This window comes from Streptopelia decaocto, assembly GCF_964273445.1.
Source record: "Streptopelia decaocto genome assembly, chromosome: Z".
Taxonomy (NCBI): domain Eukaryota; kingdom Metazoa; phylum Chordata; class Aves; order Columbiformes; family Columbidae; genus Streptopelia; species Streptopelia decaocto.
This window is the reverse complement of record NC_138657.1, coordinates 31,134,883-31,150,883: the sequence shown is the minus strand read 5'-3', so window position 1 is coordinate 31,150,883 and position 16,001 is coordinate 31,134,883. Positions and strand designations below refer to the sequence as shown.

Sequence of the window (16,001 nt, the reverse complement as noted above, 5' to 3'; positions counted from 1 at the left end):
TTCTTAAAAATCTGTCTTCCTTCTCTTTGAGGTAATAACCAGGCATCTCTCTCAGCCCTCTCCCAATTACATATGGTGTGACTGTAAATATTCTTTCACTACTTCTGATCGGATGCTGTCTTTTATACACACTTCAAGCTCAGCAGCTCCTCCTTTCAGCAAAGGAGCAATCAGCTGTTGCTTGCCCTACCTCAGTTTACCGACCACCTTGTCAATTGACCTAGCAATAGTTTTAATTTTAAAAGAGCTTGTTGACTGAGCATTCACATTGACTGGCTTACACACAACATACTCAGACCTTGTGTCTTGCTCAGTTTAAACATGTCTTCTCTCCCTGTATGGACTGCAGATTTCCATAATGAATGCTACACATCAAAACCGTGAAATAAATAACTAAAACAAAACCCCCGGAGTAAATAGTGGAAAACTTCGTTTTTGTCTGTTCTTCTTTTTTTCTTTGCCTTTAAAGCCTGCAAAAGGTAGAAGGCTGAGAGAACTAGCATCAGTTCAGAGCATCAGATGTTGATATCTATCTTCAAATCTATACCATCCTTGGCTTTTGCTGAAACAAACAAACAAAAAAGGATTTTAAGCAAAACCAACTCTCTTGTTAGCTGTTTAGGAGCCATTCCTACTGGGAAGGAATAAAGAATAGCTTACCTCACCCAAAACTCTCAGCAGCCTTTAGATACAGCTAATTTTTAGCTATTGCCAATCTTGGTCACACTTAAATCAAGAAACAAATGCTCTATACAGCCACTGCTCTCCCCAGAAACTTAGTCCAGTTATCAGAACTGTCAGGTACTATAAAAGCATTTAAACCAGGTGAACATTAAAGAGATGCTCTATTGCCATTTGAGTAAAAAAAAAAACAAAACAATTAACAACAAACAAAACTATTTTGGAGCAGCCTACTACATAACAGAAAGGCCTACTTCAAAAACACTAGTTCTCTGGAGACGATCACACCTTCCTTTAGCATCTGAAATGACTGGGAGAGCTGCTGGATGGAGCCAAAATACTTACTGGTTCTTTGGCCATGTGTAATTCCCGCTTCCAAATTACGATCCTGTTTTTACTGCAGATTAAGTGACAATACCTTCATGCAGTGTTATTCATACCTAAGCTAAAATGAAACCATCACATTCTTAACATAATTTCAGGTTTTAGCATTTTCTGTGCATCCAAATATGCCTAAAATCCTTCATAAAATTAACACAAATACATTAATGAAGAATTGTTCTATGCAGTTCATATTATATGACAACATTGTCTTCCACAAGAACAGATGAACAGTGGTACAAAAAGAAAAGAAAGCAGGGCAAGTGTATCGGTAATAGCATGGAGTTGCTTCATACAGAAAGATGTATTTGCTTTCCATTGATTTCATTAAAAAGAACAAAACAAGCAGACATTAAACTTTTATCTTCTTTTTTCATAGGCAAACCAGAAAAAAATGAGCTTAATAGAGGTTTAAATCAGGTGAGGGACAAGTATTAATTACAGTAGTGTATCTATAAACATTCTTTGGTTAGAAATGGATTTTCACCCTCATTCTAGCCTTTTTTGCAAAGGGAGGAAGTAAAAAGGTTGCTGAAATGCACATCTTGCCAACTAAGTAGCAAAGAGAAGTGAGGGCAGGAAACATGGTAAGAAACTAATGTGAAAATGCATGCAAATGGGATATGATGCAAGACAGGAGATTAAAATAAAATAACTGCATTTGCTATGTGTTGCTGTGGAGAGACTGACTTAACAATTGTTTTGCTCTACCTTTCCTTCCCCTCTGAGCACCCGGCACTGCTGACCCCGACACCAGCAAGGGACTGATGCAGCACCAACCAAGGATGGGACTCAAGTGTAAATGGGTGACTGACTGCCAGAAATTTTAACATTGTTTTCTATCTATCAATCTAAACTTGTCAAATATACGGCTAATTCCAAACCATTGCACAATTCTGAATTGGAAAAAAAAAAAAAAATAGATTGTGGTGTGATGATGGGTCATCTCAAGCTTTAATAGAAATTTCTGCCCGCAGTGGCATGGAACAAGGTTCATTTCATGATTCTCATCAATACTATAACCCAAGGTAGTGGCAGGAATAGCTGCAGCACCCTGACATGAAGAATCACAGCAAGACAGATATGAAGCAGGCCAAGGAAGCAAATGGGAAGCCCATTTGGCCAGTGCCACATCACAGAGAATATGTGCTAAAGTCTTTTAATAATGCAACTCAAGTCTAACCAGAAAAACAAACAAACGAACAAACAAATGAAAACAAACCCAAAATATTGTCTGCTTGAAATACATAGGATAGTTGCATGAAGCTTCAAGTGTTTAGAAAAAAGAGGGAAGCCCTTTTTGGAGGGGAATCCTCAGATGAAAGAAACTTGAGCAAAGAAGTTTCAGGGGTCATTTTTATTTTTAAGATACAAGAACTATCTTTTCATCTCTGTCCCTTCAAGCCCCATAAATAAGAACCTTTTGTATCTTGAATATATTTTTGACCAAACAAAGAAAGCATACATGAAAATGATCCGCAGGCCAGTTGCCTGTTTTGTCAGTCCCATGTTTCACAAAAACTTCAAATAATTCTTGTCTTGTAACCATGCCTAATTTAATATGAAAGTCAGAATTTCAGCTCAAACCCTCGGGGGAACTCAGCTGGATTCACTGTTTAATTTTTGCCAGTGTTTTGGAAAGACTCTGCATTGCACAACACCCACCCAGTCCACTCTTAACTAAGCCAAGATGGCAAGAAATTCAATAAACTGGAAAAAAACAAACCAAACCACACAACCAACCATACATTTGCACTATATGCTAGCATCCAGAATATGAAGGATATCCTTGTAAGGGGATCTGTAACTTAACATTACCTCCATATATCTTTTCATTCCTGTTCTCCCAACTCCTAAGATTAAACGCAAATGCAACATAATTAAGTAGCTAAATTCTCCTTATCTGTAACTTCAAGCAACTTCAGTTGCATGTCTAGTTTTGGAATGTTTTACAAGCCAACAGTGGGGCTATTTGTAATATTCCCACAGGGGAACAGAAACCTCTTTGGTGTAAAATGCAGGTACTGGCTGGGGTGGGGGAACACAAAGAGAAAACCTCGAGCTTCAACCCTCCTTCTACAATTCCTTTCCCATGCTTACCTAGATCTCCTCAGCCAAGATGTGAGTAGCAATGAGCATTATAAAATTTCAAGGGTATTTTTTGTGTTGATAACAGTTCATCTCTTGGTCACCTCCCATTTTGTGACTTACAGATTTATAAAAATTATTAATAGAATCAACAATAATGGAAGTGGTCATATATTGATCCAATTTCTCTCCAGTTTTTCCTTTGTGTAATTAATATTGAGCTATAATCTGTAGGTGAGTAATCCAGTGTTCACGTTTCCATGTCCATAATCAGGTTTTCATAAACTTTTAACAGATACTTGCAATTTTATGGCCAAGTAAAATTTGCACAATAGTCTTCAAAAGTAACTCTTCTCCACAGATGATGTGATGAGTCACAAGAGATTTATATTCTGTCATGAAGAGACATTTTTACAACACTTCAATAATTCGTCTTATTCTAAGGTTTAAGGGTAATAAAAACATCCAGATGAAGATGACTCAGGAAGAGATGAGCTGAAAAACACTGGTTTTTTATTGATGAAAAGAACACAGTTGAACACTGGCTAGCATATGATTTGGACACATCAAGATGTATTGCAAGACAAATACAGGTAAAATACTGAAAAGCCGATGTCTAGCACAAAGAACAACTGACGTATCAGTTCCCTTACTTGAAATCGTAAGTCACTGCTCTGACACCAGTAACCACAAAAGAACTCCCTGAACTCTAACAGTTACTACATTTACCAACCTCAGTATGTTTTACAAATATTAACTTGTAACAAAACACTTAGGTACGTATATTTTTACATTACAAAGATGCAGAACTTGAAAGCCCTTACCCACTCTACATAGCACAGCTAATTTGTGGGGGACAGGAAGGGATAATTAGTTTCAGTAATTCTGCAGCCTAGGCATGTTTAAGACAACACTTCTGTTGAAGTTTCCCAGACTTGAACAGTGAGGAAAAATAGAAACACACTGATGCACCCCATTTATTTTCAGTTTAAAAAGAGGGACGCATCAACTAAAGCAGCAGCAGCAGCACCATGACCTAGGTGTAAAGAAGTTTTGGGACATATAGCTCACTTGTCAGCTGAATGCTAAGATGGAAAACAAGCAGAATATAAGCTAACAAGAAAACTAGAATTCCTAACTCCTAATTTCTTAGCCACCTTTCTGTCACAACAGATGTGATGACATAAAGACAACACAATTATAGAGCAAGAAAGTGATCTTTTAGACATGATTATCTCACTAGACTTCAATAAATCGAAACCCTTGCTGGGCCAGATTTAGACCCACAGTGAGAATAATAATTGATACAACAGGGAGCACTTTCTTCTATGCTCAAAAAGTTCAAGTATTACAATCCAACATAAATGAAAGTTTGAGTACTTTCTTAAAAAAAACAGAGGCACCCAAAATAAAGCAAAAAATCGCAAGCATATGGCACCATGGAAGAGTAAACAATATTGCTTTCAGGGCTAGCCAAAGGATTAGTGTTACATGAGGAAATCAAGGTTGACTTTTAGAAATCTAAAAATAATTCTAAGAATGCTTCCTGTCTCAATGCTCTGGACAAGAGAAAACAAATGAAAAGACCTGGTGTCTACACGCCATCTCGGTCATTCGTATTACACAATCTCCCTTTTTAAAAAACACTTCAAACAAATTCGTATATAGGACATTCGCAAGCTTTAACTGATTAAAAACAAGTGCAAGATATGAAATAAACCCAGGAAGTACAAAATGTTTTTTTTTTTTCAGAATAAGTCCCTGTGTTGCTGACAAACCATACGGGAATCTGACAGTCTGACCAGATACTTTTAAATAAATATAGCTAATTAAACATTTACTTACATGCCACTTCATACCAGAAGGCTAGACCACTACACAGGACATTCACACAAGATACTTAATGCTGTATTTCTGATGGCTGCGAAGCAACACACATCATTAAGATAACTGTAGTAAAGAATTAGGTATGCAGTTGTTATTTATCATAGATGCAGCTCTTCATTACTTCCAGCTTAACAAGACAGGAGCAGACTTGTCCATCATACCTCTTTCTATGCTGTGCACACACAGCACACAGGCACATTTCTGGCTTCTCAACCAAGTATAAGGCCCCAAACACCCTATCATACCACACATTCAAAACTATTTGCACTGAAAAAAACATGCTTTAGCAAGCTTTTATTAATTATTCTACCCTCCCTTTGTAATAGAAGTTATAGGACTGCGTACACTCATTGAGGCATCCAAAGACAAAAATGTAAACAGTTGTCCTTTAAATTATAATCCTTTAAAATACAGTAAAAGCCAACACTTATCTCTGATACTTACAATCAGAAGCCCCTAACCATAGCCTTGATTCATTACTAGAAATTATCTTCTATTGCAATATAAACATCGATAAAACTAACCCTCCCATGCTCAAGTTCATCTTTCCAGTTACGCTGCTACATGCACTGGCCCTTTCACAGCATTACTGGGGAGATGAAGTCACAGCGCTCGCTTCTCTTCCCATCTCTGCTACAGGTTAAAACGCCACCAATCGGTCCGCACTTTGGCGCACAGAGCACTGATTGCTTCATGAAAAAGTGTGTGGCTGAATTCTTTCGTTTTTATAACACAAAGAGCCCTCAAGTCAAGGTTTGTGTTAGGACTCCAAACTTGAACATTTCAGACCATTTCCTTGCACTGCTCAATATTCTTAGGTGTCTTTGGACAAGCTACCTAACCATCTCCATGCCTTCGCTTATCATCTGTAAAATCAAGATAAACATTCTAATTTCAATTCTGAAGGACAGAGAATTATAAGAGACAGGTTACATGTTTTTGAGGTATCTGATGAAATTATAGTGAGGTCCTTACATATATTAAAAAAAAAAATAAAAACAACACCTAAAACAAAACAAACAAAACCAACCAAACAAGCCCCACCACTTTGCAATTGTAGAACACACTTTGTAAAAAGCAGTTGGATTAAAACTGTGTCTTCATACTACTAGGTATTATGTTCTGAGATGACCAGAATCTCTCAGCTACTTTTATACAACTCAGTCCTGCAACTTTGAGCTGCTCTAAAAGTAGGAGAAATGCATGTAATACAGAAAAGCCTTTTGTTGTCATATATGTTTCCTTCCCTGTGCTGATAAACAAGCATGCAGTTTTTCAAAGAAAAGCATAGATAGATAGATAGATAGATAGACAGACAGACAGACAGACAGACAGACAGACAGATAGATAAGATGTATAAATCACACCAATATCGCCCAGTAAAAAGCACTCTGAGCGATCAGGAGATGTCAAATCTCCTCTTCAATCAGAAAAGTGGTCACTTGGAAAGACTATCTTGAGGACGAATGACTAAGGCCTGGTTGAGCAAAGCGCTTAAATATATGAGTAGCTTTACTGAATTCATCAGAAGTACAGCCAAAACACAATCTCTCAAATTTAAACAAGACAACCATAGTTATTACAAAATTGGCACTCAGCTGGTCATCTTTTCTTTGAAATAAACAGGATCTTGAACATGGAAACATTTAATGCTCTTTAGCTTTATTTCATTTCCTTTTGCAATGCAGATTAGAGAACATAAGCAAGACACTCATCAGTCTTCCAAGCTAAGTCTTAAGCCCCTTTTTCCTCAGGTATTTGTGTTAGGAGTGAAGAAGGAAACTAACTGCATGGCAAATTAATTATGAGGGTGTTCATCACATTTGGAGCATGCGACCAGAAGAGTACATAGGATACAGTTCATAAAACCAAAACATTAAATTCTGTGAGAAGCAGAAGTAATTTAATTCAATTTCTTAGGAACTTGTGTCTCACCAACAAACTGCCTCGTAGTCTCAAAGTGTCCACAAAACTGTTTCCCGTGGTTGGGACAGTCAGAACATTGACCCCTCATGCATCTGTCAGGATTCCCAGAAATGATGGAGCTGACGCTTCTGCACTGTGTTTATGTGGGCCTGCCACACAGCATCTTGTAGGAACATGGCAGATTTAGAGCACTAAGGTTTCATTGAAAATGCCCTATGCTGCCTAAATTAAAGGCAGAGAAGGGAGAAAGACACATACAGAACAACATAATCACCTAACCTTCTTTCCCGTCGGCAATTTTTCTGGATAAAAACAAAAGCTTTTCTCGAAAAATGACTGTTAACTACAACACAGTTATAACGCAGGAGGACAACAAAATTCTTGTACCTTCTTTATTAAGCAAATTGTCACTGGCAATCATTTCTGAATCAAAACTATGGAAAATTTAAGTATCAATACCCTGTGCTTCAGGAATGCTGTTCAGATACGGAGAGTGCCTAGGTGGAGCTCATTGTAGAATAGCGACTTAGCTTAACAGTACAAAGAGAAAAGGAAAACATTTTCTGTTCACTCATCCATGGTGAGACCGCAGTCCCAATAAAATGACAGATATTGGACACCTTGTGTCTTATCTCAGCAGATCAAAAATATTTTCTGTATTTATATACCATATATAGAGACTTATATATACTTATATAGCATAAATATCATGCTAATGTTGACATACTGTAGTCTAGTTTCAGATGTTGGTAAAGGTTTCACAAAACATAGAAATGAAGTGTCTGCTGAGAGAAACTAGACAATTATGAGTAGTCATTCAACTTGTGTCCACAAGAAAAGTAAGATGAGAAAATACATGCAGCACAGACCAAATGAGTATAGTACAATTTACAGACCTTTAGAAATTCAGTCCTGTCTGTTTAATTAAAGCAAGAAAGAATGTATTTGCTTGTAACAATGATCCACCTTCTTGCTCTAAATAACTTCTTGAGAGGGGGGCTCGAAGGAGAGTATGACTGTAAGTTGTACTCCTGAGTACTTTTAGTACTAAGGCCATCAAAAAGCAGATTAAGAACTACCAAAACCGTTTAAATTGTTTTTGTAAAAAGTCTAGCCTTTGCCTTCTATTTCTTTGCCCTGCTCATATATTTCTTTAAATAACCATGTCCACACTTACAGACTTCTATACATGTGCTTTTACTACAAAGTATGTGAACATAATCTTAACTGAAAAAAAAGACACAGAATGAGGACAATAGCTAAGACTGGTCATCAAAAAATTGTTAAGCCTATTTCTGACAATGCATAATAAATGTAAGACTGAAATAAAACACATCTAAGACTGAAATAAAGCACACACTTGAGCCAGCAGACCAGTAAACCTCCTTGAGTCATTACAGTCAATCAGATCAAGAAGAACCTGGGGACATATAAATCATGCGGGTTATTCAGCGGTCATGCACAAGTGTAGATTCTCAACTACTTTAAAAAATCCGTAGGAAATTCTGTAGAAGAAAACTTATGGAGTGTTTGAGTGCAGCATACCACTTTTTTCCAAATGTACTAAGTTGCTCCAGTTGCAAATGCCCCGGAAGGGACAGACTTCTTTCTGGTCCCAAAACTCCCTACATCACTGCTCAGAATTCGCTGCATAAACACTGTTGGGGGCAGACATTTGAAAACTGTTAACACTGGTCAAATGCTTTTTGTTTCTCTGTTATTCTGGAATGAACAAAACCATTCTCACATTTTCCATTTCTGTTTTATTAAAGACAACAGGTATTTGTAAGCTAAGGGACAAAGGCGCACATTTCAACCACCAAAAATAGGGCTTTATAACTAGAAACAACAGCACACTGAAATGGTAGTGGCATTAGTAGATCCCAGTAATATAATTCACCTTGTTAGTATCATACAACATGCACAAACATTGCCTCATTAAAATGCCTCCAACAAGACTGATTGCCAGTGTTCCGTCACAGGCATATAACTAATTCATCCTACAAATCAAAAGTAAAAAACCTCTCTGTGAAAAAACTGCCTTTTTCTGCACAAACCTTGTGTTTTACATTAAAGTGACCCGAATCTTTCACTGCACAGGATGGCCGCTGGCTTGGACCGCTATAATTAAAAGTGATCTAATTATCTGTAAACTTTAAACTGTTTCAACACATGGCCATGCTGGCCTGAGCTCTCCTAATTTAGAAATGGTCATCTCAGAGTCTGAAAGGAAGAGAGTGGGTGCATCATCATACGCATAATGGTAAGTTGCTTCATTGATCTAAAAATGTGGCCCAATAAGACCATTCATCCTCTGACAGCATAATAACTATCTGGGAGATGCAATGTGAAATATACTATGCAACAACGCTTCCTTGCTAATAGAGATGGGTGCTATTAAAAACAAAACTAAGATCTTGACAAAACACTACTGCAAACAAAATACGGCCAGTACTGAGCCGTACAATTATGGCTAAAACAAAAATTCCATGCAAATTTTTGTATTTTTTACACATAGACATAGTCTTTTCTTGTCCTATTAAATGTTTCCTAAATGAACTTTGAAGCAGCACTATCCTAAAAAATAATAGTTTTTTGGAGCTGTACAATTAGTTTCCAAACAACCCATAAACACACATTTTTCTACAGGGATAGAAACTAAATGCTGAAAATGTTTAGTTTTATTGGCATAAAATTATATTCATATGTATTCAAGGGAAAAGTTTTTAAAATCATGGTCTCTATTTCTCAGATAGCTTAACTACATTTAATGCAACTCAGCTCTTGTACATGAAGCGAGTATAAAGTTTTCTATCCAAATCCCTGTTTGCCAAAGGAAATAAATGTTTTCTGGAATCAGTGAAGGCCGGCAAACACATTTACAGGGTTCCTAGAAAGTTCTGTGAGATTAACAGAACTTGGTACAGCAAACAACTCCACTGAACACTCTGAAGAATGCTTTAGGGCTTCTTACCATGTTTCTTTAAGCTGTTAAGCACTATACAGTGTACAAGCTCAAGAGATGTATTGATTCTTAGTTTGGTGGATTCAAGTGAAAACATTCATTTTGAGAAACAAAAAATATATGGTAATTAAAGTTTTAAAGTAATTTTAATATATTATTAATATTCCTTTGGCCGAATTAGCAAAGCACATAACTCTGAATAAATTCCCTAGTCAAATAAAAGCTCTCTTTAACCACATCGTATTTTTTTCTACCTATTTTTTGCTGAGACTTCAAAACATTTTCTACTTGAAGTATAACATCACAACTCATTTTAATGAATTACAAGATCCATTTCTTGTGTTTCAGTTACACTGATGAATTCACTGTTAAAGGACAAATAGTCATAGCATTTAGCGTTAGTCATACATATCACATCTGCTTTTTTAATTTTGGTTTTCTTTTTTTATTAGAAACTTAACAGCTATTTCAACAAAGTCATATTTGCTCAGATTATTAACAGATCTTAAATACTGGCAATTGTAAATCTCTAGAGTCAGAAGAATGACCAATAGCAACAACCCACAGATCAAAGACAAAATCAAACACAATCACATTTTCAGTAAACTAGCAGACAAACTTTAAACACATTAAAACAGTATTTCTGAGAAAGCAGTAGAGATTATTCTGGAAAAGTTGAATTATTCCTTAAAGTTTCAGTATAGTATCACACTGAAACTGTAACAGACAAATGCAATTTTGATAATTTGCATGAATCATGCGAATTTCTTACCCAGTACATATACACACACGCATTTGTCAATGCTCTCCCTAACTACTGTGTACCCTAGCTTTCCCATCCAGTGACACTTTTTCTGCCACTGGAATACTTTCAAAGCAGCTTTTATGTTTTAACACTAAACTTCATATAAAAATGAATTAGTGTCCTAATAAAAAGGTATGTCTCCCCTCAAACTCCACAGTGGATACAGATTGCATGCTTACAATTCCACTCGTCTGAAAGATTCTTTCCTTCTGCCTAACACTCAGCACTGGCATTGATAATGGAGGTTTGGTTTTTTTTTTAAGGCACAGTTCAGTATAACAACAAAAATAATAATAACACTTAGCATTTCTATCACATTCTTAATAATAACACAATGCTAATTCTAGCCAACCAGTTATTTCCAAAGTCTGTTCTACCTTCTCTAATTTTCTCACATAAACAATATTCTGTATTGAAACACATACTGATTGCCAGATGTGCCGACCAGGTAAATAACAAGATGAAGAGAAGATGTAAGATTAAATGAGGAGTAAAGAATGCACAAGAATAGGAAGGATGACAAGAGCAGAAATGCAAGGGGTGAGTGGGTTTAAACTTGTGTATATGCATGCACACGTCATAAGAAGAGGATATATATGGCACTATTAAAAGAAAACAGGGTGAGCAAACAATAACTTATGAAACAGAAAAAACAACTGAAAAGTAAACAAAGTAATGAACAGTTCTGAAGGTGACTGAAGGCGACAAAGGAGAATGGAGAAATAAAAGAAGGGTGAAAAAAACAGCAGGAAAGCTTGTAATAAAAGCTGTTGAGAAAAAATAAAATACTAGAGAGACAAAACAGCAAGAAGGTTTGAAAGGGAAAAGAGGCTCAAAAATAGAGATTAAAAAAAGGAGATAAAAAGAGCAAAAGCAAAAGAATCCTTAGTTACTTGACTAGGAAGTCGTCCTCACCCATGGAACTTGTTACACTGCTGTAATCCATCATGTGCGGGTCCACACTGGAGAGCAGCACCACAACTTTCTACACAAGCTTCCCCACCGGTTCAAATGCCCCCTGCACGCCGGCAACGCTACCAGTTACACAGGTCTGATCCAGCATACGGTATCTTCCAGTGTTCTTTAAATACACATACACATATGTAAAGTCAGCTCCTACAAACTTAACTGTTTAGAAGGCAACTTTTTTTCAAGAAGCAATTCCCCGGTAGTTGTCAGCAACCTTTCCTCCACAATTCTGTTTCACTTATTCCACACAGAGTTATCTCTCTGTCCTAGATTTTGTACTTGGATGCGGAAGCAGTTGCTTTGATTTGGCGGTGTCTCAGTATAGCAAAGCCATCCGTCTTGTATTAGAAATAGGACTTCCTATCATAAAGAAAAAAAATGATAGAGGAAAATCGGACAGCACAGGCACATGAAAGTTTAGAAGCTGCATTTAATAAGTTAGTGCTTGTTTTGAAAGGATAAGCAAGATCAATGCAAAGCTCAGTTTTCTAGATGTAGCAAAATACATCAGTATCCTTATTTTAAATACACTTGTGATATGAGCTGGTACCAGCTTTCTGACTTCTCTGTTAACTTACTGCTTTGCTTCTTACCTCCCTCTTCCCACTCCATGTCGTTTTTCCCTCCTCTCTTACTTTCCTCAACAGTGCCTTACTTTTCCATTATGTGCTTTTTCCTTTCTTGTTCATCCCCAAAGAAGTACTTAGACTGCTGTTATGGTGCCACTTCTGCTACAAGCCAATACAGACACAGCTAAAAATCAAGAATTCTAGTGGAACGGAGGTTAGCACCGTCCACACTGACTTGGCACCACACTGACTGCTACATCCATGTTGGAAACCTGGTCGTAACCAATGCTGAAGCCAAATAATACAGTAAAGTTCTGCCAGCACCAGGGAGGTCTCTCTCTTTTTCTCTTCTCTTCTCCCATCTCTAAGTGTATTGGAAAAGTCACCATTGCTATGACCAAACTTCTAAGGAACGTGAAGAACCCTCCCCTCGATGCCTAGTCAATGGTTTCACAACCAAACATCAGGTTATTGTTACGCTGTTTCCTTCCCATGGGGTACCCTGTCGATGCACTGCTGCACTGAATCTCCCAATAATTATTAATACTTACAGATATTAAAACAATGTGCTTTCTTACCTTCAATTTTAATTCACATTTCTGCTCACAGACCTTACTCAAGAGTTACTGTTTAAAAAAAACCCATCAGCATAACTTAGGTTTGCACATTAGGTTTTGCACTTCTAACATGGCAACCCTACATGCTGAAGTTCTCTCTCGCAAACTCTGAAGCAGTAAGAGAATAAACCCGCCCTCCAACAGAAATGGAATTTTATCAGTACAAAGGGGTTTTGCACTGAGGAAGCTTTCTCCTATAAGAAGAGGTGAGGAAGGATATAACAGCACAAGGTACCTATAAGCTGACTGCTAAGATGTAGCAGGGGACTGTACCATTTAAAAATTACTTCAAAATGTATGCACACTGTACGTTGTACTAGCACTACGAGTACCATGAATGCAATTTGCTCACAATTCACAATGATCTATTTTTAACCCTAAAAAAAATCCTTTTTCATCTTGACATAGAATGATTGTAAATACAAGTGCTACACATACAAGGAAAAAAACATTCACATCCGGAAATATAAACAGCAGTGCAATCATTTGGGCAAAAGTTCATGCTCTCTCTGTTTAAATCATGTCCTTCTAAAGTACAACACCACAAACATCCTTCCCAAGTGATGTATTCCAGTTACAAAATAAAAGTAGCAATGAACTAAAGGATGCTATTTGATGGTTTTTAGCTCACCATGGAGCTGGTAAATCATCCACACAGAACAATGCACTTGGTAGACATTTGTCATATACTGCAATGCCCATACTAAGGCAACACATCCCAGGAGCTGGCAGCCACGCTATCAGCAAGAATTTGGCTACAGAAACAGCAATGATTCATCATGCATTCTAGAAGCACTGCCGAAACAGCAAAACAACACACTGCTATTTTAATCCTTTAAAGGTAACAAGGGTTTAAGAAAATAATTATAGATTTGTTTGTAAAACTAAAGAAAGAAAAAAACCCGCACAATTCTAATAATGCATCTGGAAATGCATCTTTATTCACTTTTTTTTCTTCAAAGGACAGAAAACAGCTACTTAGTAGAAGTGTCAGCTAATTATTTCTCTACATTGTGATTTAAATGGTCAACTCAACATTATATAACAAATGTTTCAAAATAGCTAAATAGAACAATCAAATAGTTTGTGTTGTATTCAGTTTTTAAAATCCTCCGTAGCAATATTAAAAATATCCAGACATGTTTTCACTAACTGAAATCTATATTGCAAATAGATGATTTTCAAACTCACTCTCTGAATGAAGAGCCAAGAGCATAGTCAGAACATGTGTTTCAATGTACATATCACACCTATTATTGTCCCAATATCCACCATGAAAACTGTTTATCAGCTACTAGTATCTGAAAATTCCCGAACAGTGGTGCAGGTCCTGTCAGAAGCTCTCAAGTGCTATTGATTTCTCTGATGAAAGCCCTCTTTCTTCTTGGAATGTTCCAATTAAATACAAATATAGGGAAAATCTGCCTCCTAAATTACGGACATCTGAAAAGATTATTCATTTCTTTCCATCATAACTGCATGACACTGAAACTTTATCAGTAACGCCCTTTTAGTATCACCTTGTTGAAGAAGGTAAAGAACGTCTCTATAGAGTTCAAGAGAGCGTCATCAGAAAGCATTTTGGATGTGTTGCCCTTTGTCCCATCACACAAACGCACATAACGAGTCCTTACCTTTTGGAAAACTACTTCATCCTGTTTTCTTTTCTTTTTGCCACTTTTTCTGATCCTCTGGTTTGTCTGAATCCATTTTGTGACCTGGAGTTCAAAACCATAGTGCTTTTTTAGGAAGACGACATGACCTGAGCACAGCTATTCAGCATTAATAAGTGGCTATAAACAGACTCAAGACAATTTTTTCCATTGCTTCACCGGAAACAGGAAAAGCACTTTTCTCATTTAGAATGACACGGTTTTAGGTAATCTGGTTAGTTACTTGTGCATGGTCAAAGTGTGAAGTACTGTTCATCTTAGAGCTTTCAGTGTAAGGGTTTTTTTGCACAAAGAATGTGTTTGATGCCAGACCATGCTGCAAAATGGAAAGTTATCATGGCAGCGTGCAAAAATCCTGGGAAAAATATCTGCACTTTATCCCTTACACTTTCTATTTCAAGTAAGAAATTTATTTCCATCCACCCACTCAAATGTTGTTCCAGACTACCAATGCCAAATTTAGATGGGGAGGTTGTTATTATTTAATACAGTAATAATACTCGGGTTATTTACGCCATATAAATATTTTTACTCCTAACACAAGAGCGATTACTTTTTAAAGTGAAAGCATGGTGGGGTTGGAAGAGGGTATCAGGTGGAAGGCTCAAGGAACAGATACACAAGGGAAGGAAGCGGGGGACAACGTAGCACCAAGGAAAGGTTTTCCCCTCACCTCGCCGCGCACTTGCTGGACGAGCTGACACTCCTCCCAAGTCTCACCCTCCTCCAGCAAAGGCTACACGGGGGAGAAAGCGCACGTTGAGGCGGGCTCGTCCGCGGAGGATCCCCGCTGCTCTCCGCTGAGCCCGCTCCGCCGCCCCCGCCGCCCCCCGGCCCGGCCACAGCGCCACCCGGAGCCGCTCTCGCCCCGTCCCATCCCGTCCCGCCGTCCCCGGGCTCGGTGGCGGCACACCGCAGCTCTCGGTAGGAAATGAAACACCTCCGCGGGGTCCCCCGCCTCCGTGCTCCGGCCCCCCGAGAGCCCCGCGGAGAGGAGGAGCCTGCCTTAAAGACGTAAGGGCCGGCCGGCGCCGGGGCGGCCCCGCCAGGGTTTCCGCGCCTCCCCCGGCCGGAGAGCCGCTTGCAGCACCGCCCGGGGTGCCCGTCGGGCCCCTGCCCGCGGGAGCGGCTCCCCGCGCCCGGAGGAGCGGAGCGGGGCCCGGCTCCCTCCGACCGAAGGGCCGGCCCTTCCCAACCTCTGCGTGCGCGCTTGTCACGGCTTTACAGCCTAATTTTTAGAGAGGCGCTCTCCCCTCGGGTCTCTCGCTATGAAAGACGCTTTCCTATGAACCCTTCTATAAAGACCATCTGTTACAGGCCTTTACAGAGGAACAGCCTCATGGGGCCAGTTCAAGAGAGAAAGTATCATCCCCATTAAGTGCTTCAAGATTTCCAATACGTGCTTGACATCTAGAGAATCCAAGTACTAAATTAGCTTGG

At 38.4% G+C, this 16,001-nt stretch overlaps 1 protein-coding gene across 2 annotated transcripts in view; it reads right to left on the bottom strand.

Annotated features, from left to right (window-relative positions):
- AOPEP (aminopeptidase O (putative)) overlaps positions 1–16,001 on the bottom strand; it is a gene marked incomplete at its 3' end in the record, with an annotated part of 232,900 nt that overhangs the window by 64,163 nt on the left and 152,736 nt on the right. For both annotated transcript variants that reach the window (XM_082074083.1, XM_082074084.1), the window contains exons 12-13: positions 15,235–15,297; positions 14,523–14,606 (exon numbers count right to left, since the gene is read on the bottom strand). In XM_082074083.1, coding sequence (XP_081930209.1) covers positions 14,523–14,606; positions 15,235–15,297 — 147 coding nt within the window. The remainder of the gene's footprint in view (positions 1–14,522; positions 14,607–15,234; positions 15,298–16,001) is intronic.